At 38.0% G+C, this 26,851-nt stretch overlaps 4 protein-coding genes and 1 long non-coding RNA gene across 5 annotated transcripts; 1 reads left to right on the top strand and 4 right to left on the bottom strand.

Annotated features, from left to right (window-relative positions):
* Positions 1–168: 168 nt before the first annotated feature.
* LOC113336057 (7-deoxyloganetin glucosyltransferase-like) lies at positions 169–1,926 on the bottom strand. The gene is made up of 2 exons (XM_026582049.1): positions 1,241–1,926; positions 169–1,124 (listed from the first exon to the last, which is right to left on the bottom strand). Exons 1-2 carry the CDS (start codon positions 1,740–1,742, stop codon positions 169–171), a joined length of 1,458 nt encoding a protein of 485 aa, XP_026437834.1. The 5' UTR covers positions 1,743–1,926.
* Positions 1,927–2,632: 706 nt separating this feature from the next.
* LOC113336193 (7-deoxyloganetin glucosyltransferase-like) lies at positions 2,633–4,429 on the bottom strand. The gene is made up of 2 exons (XM_026582180.1): positions 3,779–4,429; positions 2,633–3,684 (listed from the first exon to the last, which is right to left on the bottom strand). The coding sequence occupies exons 1-2, from the start codon at positions 4,278–4,280 to the stop codon at positions 2,738–2,740; spliced, it is 1,449 nt and encodes a 482-aa protein (XP_026437965.1). The 5' UTR covers positions 4,281–4,429; the 3' UTR covers positions 2,633–2,737.
* A 3,389-nt stretch (positions 4,430–7,818) lies between these two features.
* On the bottom strand, positions 7,819–8,919 carry LOC113335999. The gene is made up of 3 exons (XR_003353586.1): positions 8,792–8,919; positions 8,439–8,665; positions 7,819–8,139 (listed from the first exon to the last, which is right to left on the bottom strand). It is a non-coding gene; the product is annotated as an uncharacterized LOC113335999 (long non-coding RNA).
* A 439-nt stretch (positions 8,920–9,358) lies between these two features.
* Positions 9,359–10,284, top strand: LOC113336025. Its single transcript, XM_026582025.1, has 5 exons — positions 9,359–9,503; positions 9,579–9,681; positions 9,766–9,913; positions 10,005–10,103; positions 10,229–10,284. Exons 2-5 carry the CDS (start codon positions 9,593–9,595, stop codon positions 10,262–10,264), a joined length of 372 nt encoding a protein of 123 aa, XP_026437810.1. The 5' UTR covers positions 9,359–9,503; positions 9,579–9,592; the 3' UTR covers positions 10,265–10,284.
* Positions 10,285–22,146: 11,862 nt separating this feature from the next.
* On the bottom strand, positions 22,147–23,888 carry LOC113336146 (7-deoxyloganetin glucosyltransferase-like). Its single transcript, XM_026582136.1, has 2 exons — positions 23,362–23,888; positions 22,147–23,269 (listed from the first exon to the last, which is right to left on the bottom strand). Exons 1-2 carry the CDS (start codon positions 23,861–23,863, stop codon positions 22,314–22,316), a joined length of 1,458 nt encoding a protein of 485 aa, XP_026437921.1. The 5' UTR covers positions 23,864–23,888; the 3' UTR covers positions 22,147–22,313.
* Between the last annotated feature and the right edge of the window lie 2,963 nt (positions 23,889–26,851).

The following is a 26,851-nucleotide window of genomic DNA, read 5'->3' on the forward strand; positions in this document are numbered from 1 at the left end:
CATAGTCATTTATAGTTATTCTCGTCAAATACATTAGCCCTTGGATTGCCACCGAGAAAATTATACTCATCAAAGATCGTTCCATTGGATAATCTAAGTGAATCATATTGACAAGCATGGCTATCATGATAGCTAAATGTGTAGAACTCCCTTAACTAGTCAACTATTTTAGGCTGCTTGTTGCTCATCCTTATTTCTGCTAATAAGTACGTTGTTTACAATCTTATTGATATTAATGTACGAAGAGCCACCGAGTGAAGTGGCTTCTTCAGCTTTTTTCTTCCACTCTAAAGCTTTGCTTTTCATTTTCTTACCCTTTTCTCTTTCTATTACTAGTCTCACTGATTTTTCAACTTCATTTCTCTGAACAGCGCTATCGATCTCAATGCCAACTCCCCAATTCTTACATGAGTACCTAGAATTTGTCTGTTGGTCCCCATGAAAAGGCCAACAAATTAAAGGAACCCCACTGGACAAGCTTTCGAGGGTTGAGTTCCACCCAGAGTGTGTCAAGAATCCAGCTACCGATGGGTGGTTCAGGACATCTTCTTGTGGGCACCAACTTATTAGAAGCCCTCTTTCTTTTGTTTCTTCCACGAACTGCGGTGGCAGCATCGCCGACTCACCAGCTACCAGGTCAGGTCTGACGATCCATAAGAAATTGTGCTTACTGTTTGCTAGTCCCCATGCGAATTCGACAAGTTGATGAATGGTAATAATGGTGGTGCTGCCAAAATTTACGTACATGACCGAGTTGGGTTCTTTTGTATCAAGCCATTTTAGACACTTGATATCTTCTTTCCACATATTAGATCCAAGCGACTGCAACTCATTTTTCGAGATCTGATTGAGGAGTAGTGGAAGAGGACCAATGGTGTAAATAGGGGGCAGGGACAACTGGGACTTGAATGCAGTCAAAACCTCCATCTCCAGTGCATCAAAGGTATTGAAGAGCATTGCTGTAGCTTCATAAGCTCTTTCAATGACTTGCAGCGAAAATTCAATCATGGCATTATTGGGATCTGTTATTAAGAAGGAACTCGGAAGATCTCTAATCCGGATGTCTTTCATTCCTGGTATCCACTCAACTGGGGTATCCAGGTACTCGTCGGTTATGCTCTCATCTGCAGTACATACATAATATGGAAAAGCTTAAAACTCTATTATGGGATTGAGTAAAGTGCAGAGAAATTCTCCTTATCAGTTATCAACCTGTGGATTATATCACAATTATGCTTACCTTTGAGTGGGACAAGTCCTCTTTTGGCGAACTCAGGATAGTGCAGAAAACTACCAAAGAAACAGAAGCTAATCGCCCAGTATGATATTACTGGGATTCCAAGCTCTTTACCTGCTTGTAAAGTGAAGCTCATGCAAGCATCAGAAATTATATAGCTTACTGGAGGGACATTTGAATATGTATTACTGTTTTTGAGCTTGTTGATAAGGTTTCGGAAAGGTTCTAAGCAATTCTGTTGGGTTGCACTGACAAGAGCTAAGATATCCTGGCCAGCATTCGGATCTGTTGGTGGAAGACCATCGGATATTGTTTCGAAACTGAAATCAGGTAAGCCTTTTAGTGATTCTGGTCCTCTCGAATTTAATATACGTTGATGATTGAATTCTGTGTTGACAAAAGTTATATGAAAACCTTGAAAATGAAGAATTTTTGCTAGCTTCATCATGGCACTGATGTGACTCTGAAGTGGGTATGGGATGCAAACCACATGAACTTTCTCCATATCTCTCGAACTGTAGGTTACTGTGTCTAATCTTTGTTAACTCACAAAGTTTGCTCTGCTTCTAAGTTTAGGTGTCTGCCTTCATAATATAGATCAAAATACGTGAGGTTCAAGAATACGTGAGATTCAAGAACTTTTCAATTTTTCATTAAGGTCAAACTTGTCAACAGAGCGGGACCCTTTCCATTTATAATAATATATCGCATTATTCACAACCGCGTCTCTGTTATGTGGATAGATATCATTGAACATTACAATAGCTTTATATAGGTTTTTTCGAAAATGCTGAATATGGGTGTTGCTAAAGTATGACTGTTTAGAGAAAGTGGAAAACAAGAATATTGCAAGGAATGTCTTGTTAATTGTTATAGTATGACAGCAGTGGTGTTAGATAAGCTTTTCAATTACAATTTTTTTTTCTTTGCTTTGTAACTCTTCCTTTTGCTGAAAATATTTGTGATTCTTTTTTAACTAATTTGTGATTGGATTCCCCAGTCCCCACTAGGATTAAATTCTCTAAATTTGAAGTGTGTTTTTGGGATCTCTAGAACAAGACTAATGAACAATGTATTCCACAAACTCCATAGGCACGCCAAATTTGCAGCTGCTTGACCGATCCAAAAGTTTGTTCTCAGTTAACAAAATTTACTGCAAGATTGAAAATCACTACAAAATTGTTGCCGAACTTTACATCAGTGCTGTGCATATTCAAACCAAGTAGGTCAATATATTTTTCTTAAGGAAAACCTCGTCTTTTCCAGAATAAGCTTGTTCATTATGCCCATGCTTGAATATAATTCTTGAAAAATGAACTCTTAATCTATAATGTGTTTCCTTTTTCTCAGATTTATAACGGCTATAAATTGAGGATATGGCACGACAACAAATGCTTGTAATATATAAAGGTAATTCATATTTATTAGATCTTCAATCTTTCCTGATAATCGTAACATAATAGAGAATTGTAATTCATAATACTTATACATATCTTTGTTTCATTGGTCTTTGATTTTCCTAACAAGTATTTCGTTTACGATCTTGTCCATATTAGCATAAGAGGAACCACCAGCTGAAGTTGCTTCTTCTGCTTTCTTCTTCCACTCCATGGCTTTATTTGTCATGTTCTTACCTTTCTCTCCTTCCATTAATTCTCGCACCAAGCTCTCAACTTCATCTCTCTTCACATTGTTATCGATCTCCATACCAACTCCCCATTCGTTACATATGTACCTGCAGATTGTTTGTTGGTCTCCGAAAAATGGCCAACATATAACTGGAACTCCACTGCATAAGCTTTCTAGCGTCGAGTTCCAACCACAATGTGTTAAGAATCCAGCTATTGATGGGTGATTCAGGACAGCTTCTTGTGGGCACCAACTTGCTAGCAGTCCTCTTCCCTTGATTTCATTTGTGAACTCAGGTGCCAGCACCACCGACTCACTGACTACCAGATCAGGCCTTATAATCCATAAGAAGTTATGCTTGCTGTTTGCCAGTCCCCATGCAAATTCAAGGAGTTGTTGAGTAGTCAAAACAGTGATGCTGCCGAAATTGACATATATGACCGAGTTGGGTTCTTTGGAATCAAGCCAATTCAGACACTGGGCATCTTCTTTCCATAGATTTGATCCGATAGAGCATGTCTCATTTTGTGGAATCTGGTTAAGGTGTAATTGGAGAGGACCAACTGTGTAAATAGGTGGAAGTGGCAGTTGAGACTTGAATGCATCCAAAACCTCCATCTCCAGAGCATCAAAGGTATTGAAAATCAGAGCTGTGGCATTATAAGTTTTTTCCGTTTCTCGCATTGAAGCATGGAGAATGGCATCATTGGGATCTGTGGTTCGTACAAAATTTGGCAAATCTCTGAATCTGATATCTTTCATGCCGGGAATCCAGTCAATTGGTTTGTCTAGATACCCATTTGTCAGGTAACTCTCATCTGCAGTACAGGTAATAAGTAAATAAGTTCAACAAACTAGAAAAACAGATTCTCCAGCTACAAGCATTTTGAACAATATCTCAGTTTCGTGTACCTTTAAGTGGAACTAGACCTCTTTGGATGAGCTGAGGAAAGTGCAGAAAACATGCGTAAGCACAGAAGCTAATTGGACAATATAACATTTCAGGGATGCCGAACTCTTTAGCTGCTTGTAATGTAAAGCACATAAAACTATCAGAAATTATGCAGCTCACAGGTGGAACATCTGTGTGCTTAGTTGTGTTGAGCTTATAGATAATGTTTCGGAAAGGTTCTAAGCAGTTCTCTTCTATAGAGAGGCCTAGGGCTAGTACATCTTGGGTGGCATTTGGATCTGTTGGTGGTGGAAGACCGTCAGGGATTGTTTCGAAACGGAAATCAGGTAAGCCTTTGAGTGAATCTGGCCCCCTTGAATTGAGTAAACGTTGGTGATTGAATTCTGTGTTCACAAAGGTTATATGAATACCTCTAGAATGAAGAATCTTTGCTAGCTTCATCATGGCACTAATGTGACTCTGAACCGGGTATGGGATGCAAATCACATGAACATTCTCCATATTTCCTCACTCACTTTGGTTCTATCTATCTAAACAGGTTACTGTTGTTTGTATTCTATTGTAAACTATGGAAGCTTGTATAACTGCCTCTGATTTTATGGCATCTTTACCTTCTTCATATAGAACAAAATACGTGAGCTGCAAGAACACTTCACCATTTAAGGTCAAATGTGTAGGCGTCACAACCAGTGCGATACGAAAGCCCGATGGCTTTTTCTCGTGGTTTCTATAAAAAGAAGAAAAATCGTCATTGTCATTTTCCCAAGTGAGCAAGTTCAACTGTAAACCACACTAGTCAGCGTATTGTCGTTCACAAAAAAAAAAATTAAAAAAATCATTTTTTTCTTCATACTTTGATTCAGTGTGGGACTTTGCAACTTATGGTTGACTAACAACCTGCTTGGTATGCACGAAATACTGGTATATGCTACTTGACTTTGCAACTTATGGTTGACTAACAACCTGCTTGGTATGCACGAAAGACTGGTATATGCTACTTTTGGCAGCTGCCAATTTTTGTGTATCGCAATGGTAATTTTCACTGGTCAAGGTAGCTTAGACATGCATGCATTTTCATGGTCCATGACTCACTCTATTAAGGTTATCGAAATCTAACAACTCGAACTAATCCTAAACAGTAAATTAGCCTCAAATCTCGCTTGCATATCTTGTCACATAGATTCATCATCAAAAGACTCTCTTCAAAAAAAAAAAAAATCTTTAACTCTAGATCTGTTTCAGCATCTAAGAATGAATATTTGTCTAGCGTTAATAATCTTATTTTCCACACCTTCTCTTATAATTTCTGGTTCTGTTTCATCTTTAGATTCTGCATCTAACAATGTGGATGTCAGCAAAATAACAAGAGGTTCATCGCTTTCAATGAATGATTCTAGTCCATATTGGCTTTCTCCGTCGGGTAACATTGCTTTTGGATTCTACGAGTTACCATGGGCTCCTAATTGGTATGCTGTCGGTACATGGTTTGTTAAATCATCTCACAAAACACGGGTTTGGACTGCTAATCATAAAGATCTTATTCCACTGCACAAACCATCGTCAATTGTTTTTACTAAGGAAGGAAAGTTTGCATTGAGGATACTACCTGACAATAAAGAGAAACCCTTGCTGCCTGATGCAGCGGAACCAGTGTCATATGCGATGCTGCATGATAATGGAAACTTTGTTTTATATGGCTCAGATTCTCAAATTGTTTGGGAAAGTTTCGATTATCCCACTGATACACTTCTCGGCGGCCAAAAGTTAAAACTTGGAGTTGATCATCTAATCTCTGCATCGCGTGAGTACAAAATATCAATTTATAAGACTGATGGAACAGTTGTTATAACCAATGCTTATGATGCATTTGAATTTCAATCTCGGATATCTAGTAAGGCTTGACATCGGCCACCAACTCCGCCGGCAACACTCAATTTAGACACTAATGGTACGCTGTATCTCGGAAAATGGGTTATTTTGTGCAAATATTTTTAAATCACGGTTCAAATGGAGTAAAAAATAGTTTGGGTGAAATGGCCAAAAAAAAAAAAAATAGTAAGGATGAAACTGGCTTAAATTTAAAAAATAGTAAGGATGAAACTGGCTACATCCTGTGGGCACGATGAAACTGGTTACATCCTGCCTATTTTTACATTTTTGTCCATTTAAACAGTATCAAAATCTAACTGTCCATTTCATCCAGGAATTGTTGATTTGGGTCTTTTTAACCAATTTTGTGTAAATTCTAATGGTGCAATACGTGAAATAATTTATAAAGACAAGAATCAACAGGGAAAATTTAAGGACGCAATAGTGTCAAGGAGGATTATGTATATGGAGCAACAATATTGGATTCAATAGGCATTTTTTGTTTGTACAAAGAAAGAATTGATGGAAATGAAGAATCATCCTCTAGTTTGGTATTACTACGGGAATATTATCAATGGAGTTATCTAGAAATATTTACTGTTATTATTTTTATTTTCTTTGTAGTGATAGTAATCTTGGTAATTCTGGCATATGTTACGGAAAAATATGAGGATATCAAGCAGAAGAAGAATGCGAAAAAAGTAATGTAGCCGCAAAGAAACAAAAAGGTGTCTAAGTCTAATTATCAGAGTTAGAAATAGGAAGAAAAGAACCTTTTTATTATTTTTACTATATGTAGTTTTTATCTTTTAGTTGGCTGAGTATATTTACTATGTTTTATTTCAATCTTACTCCTTTATTACGGCTTAAGTTAATTTGCCTTATCGGCCCCTTGCATATAGTAAACGTTGATGATTGAGTTCTGTGCTTACAGAGGTTATATGAAAGCCTTTGGAATGAAGAATTTTTGCTAGCTTCATCGTAGCATTTATGTGACTCTTAACTAAAGTGGGTATGGGATGCAAACCACATGAAGCCATACCAACTGTTTCGTCTAATCTAAACTATGAAAACTTGCAGTTTAGGTCCCTACCCTTATATAGCACAAAATTTTAGGTCCCTACCCTTGTATAGAACAAAATTAGGGTATCACCCAGGCCTTCGGCCTGGGCTCAACTTCTCGTGCGCCTTCGGCACGTTGGACTTCGTGATTTGATCGTACTTTTGGCATATCCAGAATAACAGATCCTTCGGATAGTGGGATATTCTAGATGATGTGAACCCATATTTTATGTTTCTAATTAAAAAACTCTAAAATTCCATGTACAAAATTTTAAAAAGTAGTTACTGAATCGTAATTACAACAAAAACTCAAGAATATGCCACATTTCTTGATATATTCTCAGTTCATCCAATATGGTTGATCCGAGGAAGTTGCCGAGCTCGGGTATATGGTAAGTAATCACTCAAGATTTGATTTTCCAATGTGATAGTCAATATTTAAGAACCCAAAACTATACCCAAAATATCAAGCTTTCCGGGTTGATTTTGACGAATCCAACACTGTCGGTACCAACTTAATGATAATTAATAGCGTTTTCAACCGAGACTCTAAAGTTTTCTGCTTTGAAGTTAATTAATAGCTTTTTCAATACATGAACGATGTTTGCAGAAACAAAATATTTATACATTAACCGGACAACTAAAAAGATAATTATGAATGCTCATAAAGTAAGTAGGAAAAAGTTTTTCTGTTCCGGTTTCATCAAAGGATTATGCAAAGATAAATAAGGTTATACCAAATTCATTATTGCAATTGGCTACAGACGGAACACATGTTGTATGAAAGAGTTACTTTTATCTTCAGAACAAAAAGATAAACATACAATATCGAAAGTGCATTTTAAATTATGCGTTTTTGACACGTAAGAAAATATGGTTAAGAAACCTAAGAAAAAACGACCAAAAACAGTAAAAGCCAAAAAAAAGATTGAACTGGAATAAAAATCCATTGAAGCAACAACTACGGAAAAGTAAGATACATATGTTGAATGCAAAGAAAAGAGAAGAAAACAGATCATTACCATTGATTGTTTGTCTTATTACAGTAAGACCCGGAAGAAAATTACATTTTACATAATCACATGCCAATGTTTACATTTTAGCACCATTATACATTAAATACATACTAACAAAAAGTACATACATTTGACTGCCACAAATTCATTGGTGTGAGTACCATCTTTATGTGCTCATCTATTCCACTCAGTCACCATCTTAGAGCGCTCATGTTATTGGTAAATGCGCTGTGCATATTTTTGGCGGCGACTAAGTCCATCCTCGTATACACAAATTCGTTACTGTTGGATACACTCTCTAACACCATCTTTGTTGGTTCAATGTCTCTGGTAAATGTGATGGTGCATATATTTTGTGGCAACTAAATCCATCTTCGAACCTTGAGAGAAATAAATAATGATCCCAATGTGCACTTGCAGCAAAGTAAGAAAATTCAAACGTAAATGTCAAAAAAAAAATAATAAATTACAAAGTCAGTACAAAATGAAATGAAATTCAATTACCGTCTCTTTTTTTTTGATCGAAAAAGAAGCTTTATTAAGAAAGAAAATGATGTACAGAGATATCTACTAGGGATAGAACAAAAGGAAAAGCAAACAGTAAGCAAACCCTACGACAAAAAGAAAATTCAATGTTATCGAAAAATTCCAGGGCAACTACCACATGCGAAACAAATTGCAAACACCCAAAACAATCAATAAAAAAACTAACCTTGATTATGTTTCCAGTTTTCTCCTTCTTCTTAGCATCTGTAAATGTTGTCAAAAGGCCTTTTGGCTCCAAATGATCCTGCTCGTCCTTTTGTTTTTTACTTGCCCTATTTGACTTTTGTAGCCCATTGCTGCAGTTTTCTGTTCCTGGTGCTTGAGACGAATATTCACAAATTGAAGAAGAAAATCACACGCCAAAGAACTTGTTATTATGGAAGAAAATCATTCCTAAAAGAAAATCATACGGTTAACGGATTATTTAGGAAAAATGTTGTGAGCAAAGGTTCTAAAGATCATCAATCTAAGCAAAACGAAAAAACTCCAGAAAATGAAAATGACATAGCATTTACTTACGATGATCCGCTCCGCTATTATGTGTTTTCAAAATGGAAGCGCAACCAAAATTAATTATTCTTCTCACAAGAAGAAGAACCAAAGAGCTAAAACTTAGCTATGAAAACTAAAAAAATTGATGTTCTTGAAACAAGGATGAAAGTGAGTGATCAAAAGGAAAAAATGAAACTGGATAGAGAAAAAGTGATAGTGCAGTTACATAGTTAGGAGTTGATTTCCAATTTTTAAGGAAGTTAAAGATAAAACAGGAGATAGTAAGACATCTAAGTAGGACACGTGCACAAGTATTGGCCTTGGTAGGACACGTTTTAGAAAATTAGTTAAACATTTTAGATTTCATGGTGTCTTCCTAGATAAAAAACCAATTTTCCACCAATTGATTCGATTCCCTAGATCGAAAACCAACGACCGGATCTGTCCTAGTCCTAAGGACAATTGACGTTGGATGGCCAAAAATACCACTCTTCTATAATTAGTGATACTTGAGATGCAAGAATTGCTTATTATACTGCAGTTAAATGCTACGGGCATAAAATCGGACTCGTTGCAATCCAAGATTGTCTAGCTTTAGGTTATAAAAATAGAAAACCTCACAGCCTTAAATCTCCAGTTTCCTACTTCCTCTCCTCTATGAGTGTCTTCTCAAATTAATCTCTCAATTCTCTTTTAGTGATCTAAAAGATCTTCTTCCTTGAATTCTCCATCCTTGAAGGTAAACTAGGGTTTTTTCTCTTTAATTCGTTTATCAGTAGTAATAGCAATTTATGTTGGTCGATTATCACAACAGGTAAAAGTGAAACGATGACGGAACCTTGTACCCCAGAAACACAAGAAAGAAACAGAGGCAACACCGAGGAAATAAGCGAAACGGATCTTAATGGCCTTGACGGGTAACACGCTCGACCTTTCTCCTTGTCTTAATCTTAGAAATTTTCTTACGTTTTTTCTAATCTTGGTTTTGTTCATCTTTTCAGTTCTGATAGAAAGGCTATAATGGAGTGGATACGTTATGAAGATGAGGAAGAAAAATATAAACCCTATATTTCTCATGTGATTCAAAAGACACTAAATAGCGAATATGAAAGTTCAAGACAAGTATACGATGAACTTAAACTCTTAAAGGTATAACAAACTTCAATACCAACCTTTCTTCTCTTTTTTTCCACCTTCCTAAATCATACTAAGTTTTTCTGTTTTTTCTTTTTACATTTAGCCTATTCGTACCAAACTTACAGAGGGAAAAGATAAGCTTCTTGTTGAAACCTATGCTACTGAGTATTTCTATCACTGTGCACTGAAGAAAAAGGCCGAGGTATGGCTAACGGGATCCATATATGCTCTTCCTTTAATTTAGATTTAGATTTCTTTTTCTTAACGCTGCATGTTACTTCGATGAAAGATCACTTAGGCGTTGTTTATATGATTCCCTGAAAGCAGATTGTTAAGGATCGAGCAAGAGAGAGGAGAGCATAAACGCGGAAGCATAAAAGACTACATTGATAATAATTCGGTGTATTAACTTTCATGGCTCAACGGCCTATTTATATTGTTCACAAACTTGACGACCACTCAAGGCACTTTCCTAACTAAGATCAAAATCTAAACATAGACACTTTCCTAATATAACTCTCATAACTTAATGTGCATATCTCCTAAATATAAACTCTCATATATTATTTCCTAATACCCTCCCTCAAGATGGAGTATGTAGATCACGAATGCCCATCTTGGACAAAGAAATTTAACTTCGGTGTTCTTTTTTTTTCAACGCTTTTGTTAAAAAAAAAAATCCTCAGATCGTAGTTTAAGGACGTTTCGGTCCCCTTCATAGTTTAAGTACATCTTTCGGTCCTCTTCGAAAGTTTAAGGACATTACGGTCCTCTTCGTAGTTTAGGGACATCTTTCGGTCCTCTTCGTAGTTTAAGGACGTTTCGGTCCCCTTCGGAAGTTTAGGGACATTACGGTCCTCTTCGTAGTTTAGGGACATTTCGGTCCTCTTCGTAGTTTAAGGACATCTTTCAGTCCTCTTCGTAGTTTAAGGACATCTCGGTCCCATCTTCGTAGTTTTAGGACATCTCGGTCCCCTTCGTAGTTTTAGGACATCTCGGTCCCATCTTCGTAGGTTTAGAACATTTCGGTTCCATCTTCGTAAAATACTTCTTGTACTCTTGGTTTCTTGGTTTCTTCGATAGAATACTTTTTGTACTCTCTCGACAACTCATAGGATTTTAACCTATTATTGTTGTTCTTTTTCTCATCACCTCTTGGTGATTGTTTTTTTTTTCACAACATGAATGTTGTTTCTTCTTCTCTTGTTCCAGTCACGCTATTGTTGCGAAACCTTCACACTTCTTTGTTTTTAAAGATTCTCTCACAATCTTTCTCTTGTTACGCTTCTGCCACAAGCAATAACTAACATCAATTCTGCTTTCTGCAACGTCTATGCCACAAACTGTCACACTTCTGCACCGTTACAATTATTTTGTCACACCTACTGTCACAAACTGTGACCCTTTCTTCTATCAGACTTCTGTTATTGTTCAACTGTAGCAGTTCTTTAGTGACGCTTCTGTAAATGTTCATTACTGTGATTATTATTCAATCACAATTCTGTATCTTCACACGTAACATCCATAGATTTTTTTTTTTACGAACCTTGTGACCATCTTGGCATCAGGTTCTCTTCACTGCAGTTTGTAGCCAACTTTGAAAGCGAACATACCCAACAAATCTAGGGCATCAGTATGGTACGTCCCTGGTTTCTCTAGTTCTTCCATTAACAGATAGTTAAGCTAGTTACTCAAGTCGTCAACGCCATCACAACACCAGCAACTTCTCTTCTCTTCCATCGAGTTTTATCACCAGCTCGAACTCTTTCTTTGTAATCACTATCACGATCACCATCAGCAGCAAGCTCATGGCATACTCAAGAATTCCATAGCAACTCTGATTGTAGGGTTGTGAAACCCTAAATCTCCAACGTTGATGTTAGAAGCCTCTAACCACAACAAGTAACACGAGAAACAACAATATAGTACTACTCATGGATCGGACCAAACCTTCTCACAGACTACAGCTTCAATCACAACAAGCTCAGTTTCCACTACCTGCCGGTTCTCAACTGATTTCGGGTTTCAATCTCACGTACCCATATTCATCTCTTTTTTCTTTTTTTTGCCATTATTTTCACCATCAGATTGATGCAGCCGCTATTAGTCAATCTTCGCAGACAAGCCACATCTGTGACAATAACTGAGCAAACCACAACGATCACTGTTCAAACTACCACATCATCATTTCTTCTTAGCTTCTCTAAACAGCAGCTGTAACTTCTTAGCTTTCAAGACATCATCTTCTTTCTTCTTCAAAACAGCAGCAACTCTTTTTTTTTTTTAAACTCTCGAACCCTAATGAAAAACACACACCAACACAACTTTTCGTCTAACACAGACCTTTAAACAATTCTTTCTTCTCTTCTTCTTCTTCTTTTTTTTTTTTACTCTTCTCAAACCCTAACGCAGCTTGAGAAACTCAAAATTTTTTATTTTTTAAAACCATCGGAACTTCGCACACTACTTCTCTTTGAAACTTAAAGAAAAAACTTTGAAACTTCTCTAACTTTCTCCTTTTCCTCTCCCTTCCTCTCACCTTGCTCTGATACCATGTTAAGGATCGAGCAAGAGAGAGGAGAGCATAAACGCGGAAGCATAAAAGACTACATTGATAATAATTCGGTGTATTAACTTTCATGACTCAACGGCCTATTTATATTGTTCACAAACTTGACGACCACTCAAGGCACTTTCCTAACTAAGATCAAAATCTAAACATAGACACTTTCCTAATATAACTCTCATAACTTAATGTGCATATCTCCTAAATATAGACTCTCATATATTATTTCCTAAGGATCGAGCAAGAGAGAGGAGAGCATAAACGCGGAAGCATTGAACGTCTACATTGATAATAATTCTTGGTATATCATTTTTATGGCTTAACAGCCTATTTATATTGTTCACAAACTTGACGACCACTCAAGGCACTTACCTAATAAAATCAAACTCTAAATAAAGACACTTTCCTAATATAACTCAAACTCCTTAAAGTGTATATCTCCTAAATATAGACTCCTATATTATTTCCTAATACCCTCCCTCAAGATGGAGCATGTAGATCACGAATGCCCATCTTGGACAAAAGAAATTTAACTTCGGTTTTCTTCTTTCTTCTTCTTTTTTTCAATGCTTTTGCGAAAAAAAAATCTTCAGACCGTAGTTTAAGGACGTTTCGGTCCCCTTCATAGTTTAAGGACATTACGGTCCCATTTTCGGAAGTTTAAGGACATTACGGTCCCATTTCCGTAGTTTTAGGACATCTCGGTCCCCTTCGGAAGTTTAAGGACGTTACGGTCCCATCTTTGTAGTTTTAGGACATTACGGTCCCATATTCGTAGTTTTAGGACATTACGATCCTATCTTCTGAAGAATACTTCTTGTACTCTTGTTTTCTTGGTTTCTTCGATAGAATACTTTTGTACTCTCTCGACAACTCATAGGATTTCAACCTATTATTTTTGTTCTTTTTCTCATCACCTCTTGGTGATTGTTTTCTTCTCTTTTTTTTTTCTTCACAACATGAATGTTGTTTCCTCTTCTCTCTTGTTCCAGTCACGCACTTCTTGCAAAACCTTCACACTTCTTTGTTCTTCAAGATTCTCTCACAATCCTGTCGTCTTTACAAAGTCTGCCACACTTTGTAGGATCTCCAAGTTTCTGCCACAAACTCTTCAACCACACTTCACTTCTTCCAACATGTTTAACAGCTTTCTGCAATACCTCTGCCACAAAACTGTCACACTTTTCTTCCGTTATGCTTCTGTAACGACTGTGACCTCCTTCAGTCACACTATTCCTTATCTGTAACAGTTCTCTTGTAGTTTTGTAACACCCAGACTGTTACTATTTTTCAGTAACATTTCTGTCCAACTGTGACAACACTTTAGTAACGCCTCTGTATCTTCAGCAGAATCAATCAATTCCTTTTTTTTTTTACCGATCATCACAGGTCCATTGACTTCAACAGAAGCTTCTCTTTTCTGGAATCACCATCTAGATCATCATTAGCATCCGTCAATGGACATCTTCCTCCAACTTCACAGACACATCAAACATGGCATCATAACATCACAACACCTTACCATCTTCTCTGTGCTTGCTTCTCGATATCCAATCACCGATCGAACAACATCAAGCTTGGGTTCTTCTCTGCAGTTTCATCACAGCAATCTCGTGATTTCTTCCAACATCTCCATCAATCGCAGCACCCATTCTCGAGCTGTCCATCTCCAGCTGATCACGATAACTCCCAACAATCACCGATCATCATCAAAACTGCCATTAATGACAGTTACCTACCGATTCCTTCACTGGCATCATCTACAACAACAGCAAAGCCAAGGTCGAGTTATCCATCTCTGCCATTCGAGTTCCATTCAACTGCATGTTCTCGAGTTCTCATCACTGCTCACAACTCCAGCCAGCCATCAAGTACTCCCATCACAGAAAAACCATCTCAGCCATGCTCGAACTCATCTTCACCATCAATATCTCGAGCATCATGTAACAGAACAACAGGTCGCTGATTTTTCTAACTCTGTATCTTCACCAAACACGAGTACTCATGTTGTTCTCTCGTTCATGGCAACACCCAACTTTTCTTTCTCAGCCTTCTCAACGACAAGAAAATACCTCTAAACTCAAACCCTAACACCACTTGTGTGTTGTTCTTTACTGATATTTAACTTCTAAACCCTAGGTGAATTAATCTCCAACACAAAAACTCTGACCTCTTCTCGATTTGTTAATGAGTTCTCTCGAGTCAGCAGCACACGAACAATTCGAACCTCATCTTCAAACTCCACAACGTAACTTCTCTTATGCAAAGATATCCAGCTGACCTCTCGGATTCTAAAACTCGTTCAGAAGTGTAGTTTCTTGTGCATCCAAAAGCAGTCATAACAACTGCACTTTACCACTTTTCTTCTTCTTGTTTGTTTCAAAGACTCCTCGTAACCCTTGGTATGAGCAGAAACAATTTTTAACAGCAACATCACGTCTTCACCTAGATTGTATCAAGTCCTTATTTTCCTTCACACGAACATGACTTGCTTATGCTCTCTTCGCAGCAAAACCAAACGCAACTTCTTCTTTTTTTTCTCCAAACTCTAATGTCTTCTTCGCAGCAATTTTTTTTTTTTTATAAACCCTAAAACGAAAACTCTCTAACTTTCTCTCGCTCTCCTCTCTCCCTCTCACCTGGCTCTGATACCATGTTAAGGATCGAGCAAGAGAGAGGAGAGCATAAACGCGGAAGCATTGAACGTCTACATTGATAATAATTCTTGGTATATCATTTTTATGGCTTAACAGCCTATTTATATTGTTCACAAACTTGACGACCACTCAAGGCACTTACCTAATAAAATCAAATTCTAAATAAAGAAACTTTCCTAATATAACTCAAACTCCTTAAAGTGTATATATCCTAAATATAGACTCCTATATTATTTCCTAATACAGATGCTTCGTGGCTTTTCTACAATGTTATCTGATGGATCACTTCAGGATGACCACAAAACATGGATCCATCAACAACAAAAGGAAGATAATCCTGAAGAACTTCTTTCGGATGCCATGGAGTTTATAAAATATTGGAATGATACGCTTGTGCACATCTTGGACAAAGTTGTTGTGAGTGAGATATGTAAACAAAATATAATAAGGCTCAAGTTTCTGGAGGAGATTAACCACGATCAGAATGAATTCCAGGCTGATTACGTTTGTAAAAAGATGGCGGAGTTTGAGGTATTACTAAGAAAGCATGTAATGGTTCATCATTGTTTATTATCATTTTTCAGCTGACAGTAAACTTTTATGTAATTTTCTCTTTTTTATAGAAGCTCAACTGTAAAATATCTTCAGCCATAAAGCTTTTGGATTTTGTTGGAGTTGTGTGGCTCGATACACACATGTGAGTCACACATGAGATAGCTAAGGATAGTCCCACATGGAGGAAGACAAGATCCATATGGTGATATATAAGCTAGACACTCTCCCTACATAGCACCGAGGCCTTTTCGATCAAAACCCCACACCTAGCCTCAAGGTGGTCAAGTGGGGACAGTATCGGTGCTATGTGGCCGTGTCCGGAGTGGGTGCGGCGGTCCGTGGAGGTCATACAAAATGGTATCAGAGCTCCGGGTTGAAGCAATCTACAATGGCGGCAAAGTATGAGATTGAGAAGTTTGATGGAAGGAATGATTTCAATCTATGGAGGCTAAAGATGAGGGCTGTTTTGGTACAACAAGGTTTGGTGAAAACTTTGAAAGGGAAAAACGGCTCTAGCAACAAAATTGACGGATGAGGAAAAGGAAGATCGGGCTATGGAACAAGTTGGAAAAAATTTACATGACTAAATCCGTGACTAATCTTCTTTATCTTAAGAAGAAATTACATACTCTTAGAATGCATGAAGGAATGTCTATTATAGATCATATTGATGATTATAATAGGAATGATTTCAATCTATGGAGGCTAAAGATGAGGGCTGTTTTGGTACAACAAGGTTTGGTGAAAACTTTGAAAGGGAAAAACGGCTCTAGCAACAAAATTGACGGATGAGGAAAAGGAAGATCGGGCTATGGAAAAAGTTGGAAAAAAGGTACATGACTAAATCCGTGACTAATCTTCTTTATCTTAAGAAGAAATTACATACTCTTAGAATTCATGAAGGAATGTCTATTATAGAGCATATTGATGATTATAATAGGAATGATTTCAATCTATGGAGGCTAAAGATGAGGGCTATTTTGGTACAACAAGGTTTGGTGAAAACTTTGAAAGGGAAAAACGGCTCTAGCAAAAAAATTGACGGATGAGGAAAAGGAAGATCGGGCTATGGAACAAGTTGGAAAAAAGGTACATGACTAAATCCGTGACTAATCTTCTTTATCTTAAGAAGAAATTACATACTCTTAGAATGCATGAAGGAATGTCTATTATAGATCATATTGATGATTATAATAAAATTCTCTTAGATTTGGCAAATATTGATGTCAAAATTGAAGATGAAGACCACGCATTGAGTTTGCTTTGTTCCTTACCACCATCTTATGATAATTTTGTTGATACCGTAATGTATGGAAAAATCACAATGTCCATGGCAGACGTTAAAGCGGCTTTGAACTCTAAGGAGTTAAAGAAGACCGGTATTGATGGTAAAGAAAATTCGGGAGATGGGTTGTTTGTAAGAGGAAGAGGAAAGCAAAAGGATGGATTTGATAGGAGTAGATCAAAGTCTAGCAACAAAATTGACGGATGAGGAAAAGGAAGATCGGGCTATGGAACAAGTTGGAAAAAAGGTACATGACTAAATCCGTGACTAATCGTCTTTATCTTAAGAAGAAATTACATACTCTTAGAATGCATGAAGGAATGTCTATTATAGATCATATTGATGATTATAATAAAATTCTCTTGGATTTGGCAAATATTGATGTCAAAATTGAAGATGAAGACCAAGCATTGAGTTTGCTTTGTTCCTTACCACCATCTTATGATAATTTTGTTGATACCATAATGTATGGAAAAACCACAATGTCCATGGCAGACGTTAAAGCGGCTTTGAACTCTAAGGAGTTAAAGAAGACCGGTATTGATGGTAAAGATAATTCGGGAGATGGGTTGTTTGTAAGAGGAAGAGGAAAGCAAAAGGATGGATTTGATAGGAGTAGATCAAAGTCAAGGTCTAAATCTAAATCCGGTAAATTCAATTGCTTCCATTGTAAGGAACAAGGGAATTTCAAGAAGGATTGTCCAAAAAGGAAGAATCTTGAGAAGAATACAAACCAAGGCACCGCGGCAAACGTTGAAGTGGAAAGTGATGATGGAACGGTTCTCACGTTCTATATTGAAAGCTCGGATACTGGGTGGATTCTTGATTCTGGTTGTACTTTTCATATGTGTCTTCATAGATAATAGTTTTCTACTTATCAAGATCGAGAAGGTGGTAAAGTTCTTATGGGAAACAATGTCACTTGTAAAGTGTTGGGCGTGGGTACAATTCAAATGAAGATGCATGATGGTATTGTGAGGACGTTAACCAAGGTTAGGCATGTTCCGGATTTTAGAAGAAATTTGATTTCTTTAGGTACACTTGATTCATATGGTTGCAAGTATCAAGGTGAAGGTGGAGTTATTCGTGTCTCAAGAGGAAGTCTTACAATCATGAAAGGTACTAGAGTTAATGGTCTTTATACACTGCAAGGTACTATAGTTACAGGTGATGCAGCTGTATGTTCTTCAATTTGAGAAGACGATACTACAAAGTTGTGGCATATGCGGTTAGGGCATATGAGTGAGAGGGGGTTGGCTGTTTTGAGCAAGCAAGGATTGCTTTGTGGTCATAAAACTAGTAAGTTAGATTTCTGTGAACATTATGTCTTTGGGAAGCAGTGTAGAGTCAAGTTCAGTACAACTATTCATAACACCAAGGATACTTTGGATTATATTCATTCTGATCTTTGGGGTCCTTCTAGGGTGGAGTCACATGGTGGTGGTAGATATATGTTGACATTCATTGATGATTTCTCAAGAAAGGTATGGTATTCATACTTAAACATAAAGATGAAACTTTTGTCAAGTTCAAGCAATGGAAGACTATGGTTGAGAAATAAACCGGAAGACAAAACAAGTGCTTGAGGACAGACAATGGTTTGGAATTTTGTGGGGGTGAGTTCAACGGTTTCTGCAAGAAGCAAGGGATTGTGAGACACCGCAAGTCAGAAAAACACCACAACAAAATGGTTCTGAAGAAAGGATGAACATAACCATAATGGAGAAGGCACGGTGCATGCTCTCCAATGCTGGGTTACCAAGGCAGTTTTGGGCAGAAGCAGCAAACACATCAACTTATTTAGTGAACAGATCTCCATCGACTGCTATTGAGTGTAAGACTCCAAATGAAGTTTGGACAGGTTCACATGCTAACTATGAAGACTTGAAGGTTTTTGGATGTCCATCCTATGCTCATGTGAGTGAGGGGAAGCTAGAGCCTAGAACAAAGAAGTGTATATTTCTTGGGTATGCAAAGGGTGTGAAAGGATACAGGTTATGGTGTCCTGAAGAAAGATCAAACAAGTTTCTTATCAGTAGAGATGTGACATTTGATGAGCAATCGATGTTGAAGCCAAAGAATGAAGAACTAAATAGAAGAGTTGAGGAGAGTGTTGGTGATAAGGTGGAGCTAGGTGACCAGCTGGAACTTGAGATGCAAGTTCAAGGAAACAATGAGAATGTTGTTTCTGGTGAGGATGATCAGGAAATTGTGCAAGATCCAGGCCAGGAATATGAAACACAAGATCATCAGTACAATCTTGTTAGAGACAGAGTGAGGAGGGAAACCAGACCACCTCAGAGATATGGCCATGTTGATTTGGTTGCGTATGCACTTGCAGTGGGTGAGAGCATAGACAGGGATGAGCCCAGAACCTATGAAGAAGCAATCAATGGTGAAGAATCAACAGAATGGGGAGCTTCTACGATTGAAGAAATTGAGTCTCTTAACAAGAATGACACTTGGGAGATAGTTGCAAGACCTAAGGGACAAAAGATTGTCGGAAGCAAATGGGTCTTCAAGAAGAAAGAAGGTACTTAGGATGGTGAAGGAATAAAGTACAAGGCAAGGCTTGTGGCAAAGGGGTTTACACAAAGAGAAGGCATTGACTACAATGAGGTATTTTCTCCTGTTGTTAAACATAGTTCTACTCGAACATTGCTTGCTATAGTTGCTTTGAATGATCTAGAATTGAAACAACTAGATGTTAAGACAGCTTTCATTCATGGTGATTTGGATGAACGTATTTATATGCAACAACCAAAAGGGTTTGAAGTTCCTGGCAAAGAAGATCATGTATGTTTGTTGAAGAAATCTTTGTATGGTCTAAAGAAATCTCCAAGTCATTGGTATAAACATTTTGAGACGTTTATGTTGGCAAATGGTTATCGCAGGAGTAAGTATGATAGTTGTGTATACCACAAGAAACTCCAAGATGGTTCATTTGTGTATTTGCTCTTGTATGTTGATGATATGTTGATAGCTTGCAAAGGCATGTCAGAGATACAAAAGTTGAAAGTGCAGTTGAGTAGTGAGTTTGAGATGAAAGATTTGGGTGCAAAAAAGAAGATATTGGGCATGGAGATTCATAGGAACCGAGCTGAAGGCAAGTTATATTTGTCCCAGAAGGATTACTTCGAGAAGGTGTTGGAAAGTTTGGTATGAAATATGCAAAACCATTAAGTACTCCTTTGGCAGCTCATTTTAAACTCTCTAGAAAGCAATCACCTCAAACTGCAAATGAGGCAGAGTACATGTCTCAGGTTCCGTATGCAAGTGCAGTTGGTAGCATCATGTATGCTATGGTTTGTACAAGGCCGGATATCGCACAAGCTGTGATTGTGGTATGTAGATACATGGGAAGTCCCGAGAAGGTTCATTGGCAAGCTGTAAAGTGGATTCTGAGGTATCTAAGGGGCAATACAGATGTTGGTTTGGTGTTTGACAAACACAGTGGTGATTCAACAAATGTTGTGGGCTATGTTGATTCCGATTATGCAGGTGATCTTGATAGAAGAAGGTCATTGACAGACTATACTTTTACATTGTGTGGCAGTACTATTAGTTGGAGGTCAGTTTTGCAAAGCACAATTGCATTGTCTACAACTGAGGCAGAGTACATGGCAGACGCGGAAGCAGTGAAGGAAGGTATATGGTTGATGGGTTTGTTTGGTGATCTAGGGTTCAAGCAAGAGAGTGCAGTTCTGTATTGTGACAGTCAAAGTGTCATTCACATGTCCAAGAACCAGATGTATCATGAGAGAACGAAGCACATCGATGTCAGGTATCATTTCATCAAGGATGCCGTTGAAGAAGGGAAGATAGCTATGCTTAAGGTTCCTACAACGGACAATCCTGCAGACATGTTAACGAAGTCGGTTCCAAGTATCAAGTTCAAGCATTGCTTGGACTTGGTTGGTGTTAACAAGTGTTGAGAGCCCTTGTAAGGGCTAAGCGAAGACGATGATGGAAAATGATGAATGGTGATAGTGTTCAAGTCAAGGTGGAGATTTGTTGTGTATGCCTTGAATACTTGTTTGTATTCGGTTGGGCTTACTTCTTTGGACTTGGCTCATAAGTCCATTGGTCTATTATGTAACCTAGGTCATATAAAAGGGGAGCTAGGGTTTATAATAGAGAGAGAAACTTATGTAGTTCCTGAGAGAGTGTGGGAGGCACCAAAAAGGGGGCTAGGGTTCTTGAGAGGAGGTTGAATAAATACCTTGTAATCTTGTTTAATCATAGTGAAATCATTATCGTCGTCTTCCAAAGTGGATGTAGATCATCTTGATCGAACCACTATAAATCCTTGTGTTGTGTGTGCTTGATTTACTTTGATTTCATTTCTATTTCAATTCTTAATTGATTGTGCTTGGAAGAGCCATTTGTTATAACAAATTGGCAAAATGGTATCAGAGCAAGGTGGAGCTGCCGGGAGGCGGGCTGAAGAGTGGTTATGGAATGCCGATAATCGGAAGGTCGCAGGTGGAGCGGGAAAGCTCAAAGTATGAGTAGTGTTCCAAGAGCATCTGGTGGCAGTAATCATTGTCCGGTTGACATCATACGAAGGTGGCGAGGTGGTGTATATTCTCGCCAAGGTGGAGATTGTTGGAGTTGTGTGGCTCAATACACACATGTGAGTCACACATGGGATAGCTAAGGATGGTCCCACATGGAGGAAGACAAGATCTATATGGTGATATATAAGCTAGACACTCTCCCTACATAGCACCGAGGCCTTTTCGGTCAAAACCCCACACCTAGCCTCAAGGTGGTCAAGTGGGGACAGTATCGGTGCTATGTGGCCGTGTCCGGAGTGGGTGCGGCGGTCCGTGGAGGTCTACAGATTTGCTGCATAATCATTCCTCTACTTATTTTGAGACATTGGCGAACGGAATTTGCTAAACTGCTGCGTCCTAACGAGGTAAAGCGAAATTTGAGTTTATATTACAATTATTGGGGTAATTCACTCAATGAGCTTGTATCTGGTAGTATTGCAGTATTGCTGGCTTGATCTATAATTTATTTCTATTATTGGTTACTCAGCATGATCTTGTAAAGTTGTGGTTCGAGGAAACAGAAGGCACGAAGGAGCTAGTCCAGAAAAAGAAGGAACAAAAGAAAAAGGCACGAGATGTTTGTGAGGAACGTTGGTCCCAATTTATGGCCTCTTCTGGGCTTCTTTCCTGAAACTATGTAATTTTTCTTGCACTAATTCTCAACTATATAAGCTCTTGAGTTTTAAAGGTAGTTCAAAGGCATTAATAAGCTCTTTACCAAATCCGGTCTGATTCTTATCCATTGTTGAGAAATACATGAGCATGATTGTAATAAATCTTATTTAGATCTTCAATCTTTGTTGGTTGCAATTTTACTAGCAAGCATTTCGATTACCATCTTCTCCATATTAACGTAAGAGGAACCACCAGGTGTAGTGGCCTCTTCTGCTTTCTTCTTCCACTCCATGGCTCTTTTCCTCGTCTTCTCACCTTTCTCTCCTTCCATTAATTCTCGCACCACCCTCTCAACTTCATCTCGCTTCACATTACCATCGATCTCCATGCCGACTCCCCAATGATGACATGAGTACCTGCAGTTTGATTGCTGGTCTCCTATAAATGGCCAACATATAACAGGAACTCCACTGCATAAGCTTTCTAACGTCGAGTTCCAACCACAATGTGTCAAGAATCCGGCTATCGACGGGTGATTCAGGACAGCTTCTTGTGGGCACCAGCTCGTCAGCAGTCCTCTTCCCTTGATATCTTCGATGAACTCAGGCGGCAGCATTCCTGACTCACCAACCACAAGATCAGGTCTTATAATCCATAAGAAGTTATGCTCACAGTTTGCTAGTCCCCATGCGAACTCAAGGAGTTGTTGAGTAGTCATAACAGTGACACTGCCAAAATTCACGTACACCACCGAGTTCGGCTCTTTGGAATCAAGCCAATTTAAACACTTGGTATCTTCTTTCCAAAGATTTGATCCAAGAGATACTGACTCCCTTTGTGGAATCTGATTGAGGAGCAACTGAAGAGGACCAACGGCATAAACAGGTGGCAGTGACATTTGAGACTTGAATGCATCCAAAACCTCCATCTCCAGGGCGTCAAATGTATTGAAAACCAAGGCTGTAGCGTCATACGTTCTTCCCATTTCTATCATCGAAGCATGGAGAACTGCATCATTCGGATCGGTAGTTCGAACAAAACCCGGAAGATCTCTAAATCTGACATCTTTCATACCGGGTATCCAGTCGATTGGTGTATTCTCCATGTACCCGTTTGTAAAGCAGCTCTCATCTGCAACACGAACAATTAGCATACGATTAATTAATTAAAAAACTAAATATATGAATTAATTAGCATATAAATTATGTTTCAATTAAGCGTACCTTTAAGTGGAACAAGACCTCTTTGGATAAGATCGCGAAAGTGCAGAAAACATGCAAAAGCACAGAAGCTAATGGGACAGAATAAAATTTCAGGGATTCCGAACTCCTTAGCTGCTTGTAGAGTGAAGCTCATAAAACAATCAGCAACTATGCAGCTCACAGGAGGGACATTTGAGTATTTTGTATCGTTGAGTCTATGGATAAGGTTTCGGAATGGTTCTAAGCCGTTCTTTTCGATGGAGATGGAAATGGCTAAGAAATCTTGGCTAGCATTGGGATCGGATGGAGGTGGGAGACCGTCAGGGATTGTTTCGAAACGAAAATCAGGTAAGCCTTTGACGGAATCTGGCCCCCTTGCATTTAGTAATCGTTGATGATTGAATTCTGTGTTTACAAAGGTTATATGAAAACCTTTGAAATGAAGGATTTTTGCTAGCTTCATCATGGCACTGATGTGACTCTGAAGCGGGTATGGGATGCAAACCACATGAATCTTCTCCATAGTGTTTCGTCTGATCTTATCTAATCTAAACTTGCAGAACTCTAAGTTTTGGTGTCTACCTTCTTATAAAACAAAATACGTGAGATGCAAGAATTGTTTATTATATTGCAGTCAAACATTTTACATCACCTTCTTCGAAACGGCATCAGTGGTCCGTGGTTATCATTTAACAGTGTCAGACCCGTAAATGGACATGACAAATGGTCACAATTTGCGGGGGAAATCTGTATGGCAGATGTCCCGTTATTACATGTCAATATGAAAGGCTAGGGAATCAACCGGCCTCCCTCCCCTGTGGATAGGGTTGAAAGAGGTTTTGCGAAGAATCCTATTATTGGGGCTGTAGGGGATTGGTTTCCGGGGGCTTGATGAGTCATGAAATAGTTGTTTTTATAACCCCTTATCCTCCATTTTACATAATACCCAATATATCCTCGATTTGATTAGTGATAATTATGGTGATTAAGTAAACTAATCACGATTAGCAAATGGATTATAATAATTTAGTGATTAATTTTTTGAGAATCAAAACTTTTTTTTTCCCTTTGTTTTTGATTTAGAAGAAGAAGGATGATTTTGATGAACTTTTTTGAAAACTTTGAAGGAAAAACTGATGAAACATATCCTGAAACTAGTCTAGAAAACCATGTAATCAACCCCCATTAGAAATTTTGATTGATTCAAATCCGTTAGGAACTGGAAAAAATCTGAATTTTTTATGGGTTACGGCTGGAAAATGTTATCATCCCAGCCGTTACAGGGCTTTACGGTTCGTAATTTAAGGACTCCAGGCCGTAATAGACATTCACGGCCGGGTTAGTAAGAACTGCTGGCCGTAATTCAAATTTATGGTTGGGTTAGTACGAACTCCTGGCTGAATTCTTATCCAGAGACACCTGTGTCTCAATCATGGCTGCAAACCCAACCGTAAATGGTATTCACGGCTGGGATACCCAGACATTTTTAGGCATGAACACTCTCAACCAATGCATTAAATGCATTGGTTGACTTTTATTTTTATACTAAACGACTAGTTTTCAAAATAAAAAAGTTAACAGTTATGTCATTAAACCCTATAAAAGGAGACCATTCTATCATCTCTTTCTCACCCAAATCTCAGTTATAAGCTCTCATATTCATTCTCATCTATTTCTCATCCAAAAAAAATAAGAAAAAACACTATGATGATTCCCTACACCAATAAAGAAGATTCTGCGATTGTTAGAGCATGATAGCTATCGCATCTTAGAAAATACTACCTATGATTTTGACCGATACGAGTAAGGGTTTATTTTAATTGTTATGATCTATCTTATCAATGATGAAATATGTATGTTTTTCCGATTCAACGAATGAAAAACCATTTTGGTCTATTTTGTTTTATTTTTGTTCCATTTCTCAAAATAAAAAACGAATAGGTTCACATTCTTTCAAGTATTTTCAGCCAGGTTTTAATATAAAACGACCTAGCCTTTTTGACCATAAAAACTGAAAATTCAAATTTACGGTTTGAATAACGGACCATGACCAAACCGTAAATCCTATATCGGTTGGGTTCCTATAGTCTCCCAACCGTAATTCCAATATTGTTTTGGAAGCTGGTTTTTCGGTTGGGATTTAACGGGTCACGGCAGGATATTCTGGCCGTTAATTGTGATTCCCATAATTACGGATACTTACAGCTGGTAAACCAAGTCGTTACTCTGGTTCGTTTTGTAAATTTTTTTGTCGCATTTTATCAAATTTTTCACTTTCCATTCATCAATTCATAATGTTACCATTACATAATTTGGCTAGGCCGCGTTACATTCAATAGTTATACCCAACTGCAAAATATAAAACATGGAGTAATGCACGTAAATAGTCAAGGTTGGTTGTAAATCTCAATAAACTCTCTCGTGATCCAATAGCATTTCTCAGGCTCAAATTCTTTGCGACGAATAGCTTGGTAACGGACAAGAGCCCAAGCGACCTAAAAAACAAATCAAGGTAAAGTTAGTATTTTATTCAAAACTTACTTGATTAGTGAACATTTGCACATACTCAATCTATTGAAATAGGACATTTCGGAACTCATCGCTGCACCCTAAAAACTTCCATTTCTAGGTAGATCTCCTTGAACCTATCCTTTATTTGGTTCATCGATCTTCCATTTTCATTACCATCTATGGCCACAAAGACCATAAATATACTGTTTCATTGTGAATCATCACTTTCTCCCGCGTTAATGCCTTGATTTCGTCATGTTTTCTTGCCGTGAGCTTCGCTCTAACGATTACCATATCTTCTTCGGTAGTGTACGGAGTAACCATGTTTCTTCCTTTTTTTGCAACAATTGTGTGTGAGAGAGAGAGTCTGTGTGTGTGTGCGTTTTTGCACAGATTCATAGTTGGAGAAGGGTCATTTTATAACAAAAAATGATTCAATGGCTAGTTTTTTCAAAAACTAGCCGTTCCTCCAAAAACTTAACGCATTAACTCAATGCAATTGGATATTTACGGCCAGGAAACATAAAATCATATGGACGATATGCTGGCTACGGCTCGGTCTTTCCATGTTTCATGAACGTAAATCTGAACTTTCTCAGCGTTTCCAATGCGTCCAAGCCGTTAAAGATGTTACGACCTGGTTTTTCAATGTTTCCGGGCCGAAAACCTGAACAGAGGTATCACAGAAGAATTTACGGCTGGGACGCATTGAAAATGGCTGAGAAAGTTCTGGAATGGTATCTAATTATGAAGCTTTTCGAAATTGTGTTTCTAAAACTAATTTCGAGCTTTTCAACTTCACTAAATCGGAAAACTTCTGGAATGGTATCTAATTATCAAGCTAGCCTGGAAAACAAAGATCTCAAAAGGATCAAAGGACTTGGTTGTTTGAAACTTTTGAAATGTAAATGAAGCCAAACAGAGAATTTGCACCTTTACAGTCGACCTTCCCTTTTTATTATTAAGCAAATGATTCTCACAAAGACAAAAATATGAAAAA

The sequence above is a fragment of the Papaver somniferum genome, unplaced genomic scaffold, assembly GCF_003573695.1.
Source record: "Papaver somniferum cultivar HN1 unplaced genomic scaffold, ASM357369v1 unplaced-scaffold_150, whole genome shotgun sequence".
Classification (NCBI taxonomy): Eukaryota; Viridiplantae; Streptophyta; class Magnoliopsida; order Ranunculales; family Papaveraceae; genus Papaver; species Papaver somniferum.

Coding starts and splice junctions, on each gene's coding strand:
- LOC113336057 (XM_026582049.1), bottom strand. CDS start 1,742: ATGGAGAAAGTTCATGTGGTTTGCATCCCATACCCACTTCAGAGTCAC. Junction 1,125..1,240: donor AGGACTTGTCCCACTCAAAG/GTAAGCATAATT, acceptor TATGTACTGCAG/ATGAGAGCATAACCGACGAG.
- LOC113336193 (XM_026582180.1), bottom strand. CDS start 4,280: ATGGAGAATGTTCATGTGATTTGCATCCCATACCCGGTTCAGAGTCAC. Junction 3,685..3,778: donor AGGTCTAGTTCCACTTAAAG/GTACACGAAACT, acceptor CCTGTACTGCAG/ATGAGAGTTACCTGACAAAT.
- LOC113336025 (XM_026582025.1), top strand. CDS start 9,593: ATGACGGAACCTTGTACCCCAGAAACACAAGAAAGAAACAGAGGCAAC. Junction 9,682..9,765: donor GATCTTAATGGCCTTGACGG/GTAACACGCTCG, acceptor TCATCTTTTCAG/TTCTGATAGAAAGGCTATAA. Junction 9,914..10,004: donor ATGAACTTAAACTCTTAAAG/GTATAACAAACT, acceptor TTTTACATTTAG/CCTATTCGTACCAAACTTAC.
- LOC113336146 (XM_026582136.1), bottom strand. CDS start 23,863: ATGGAGAAGATTCATGTGGTTTGCATCCCATACCCGCTTCAGAGTCAC. Junction 23,270..23,361: donor AGGTCTTGTTCCACTTAAAG/GTACGCTTAATT, acceptor TTCGTGTTGCAG/ATGAGAGCTGCTTTACAAAC.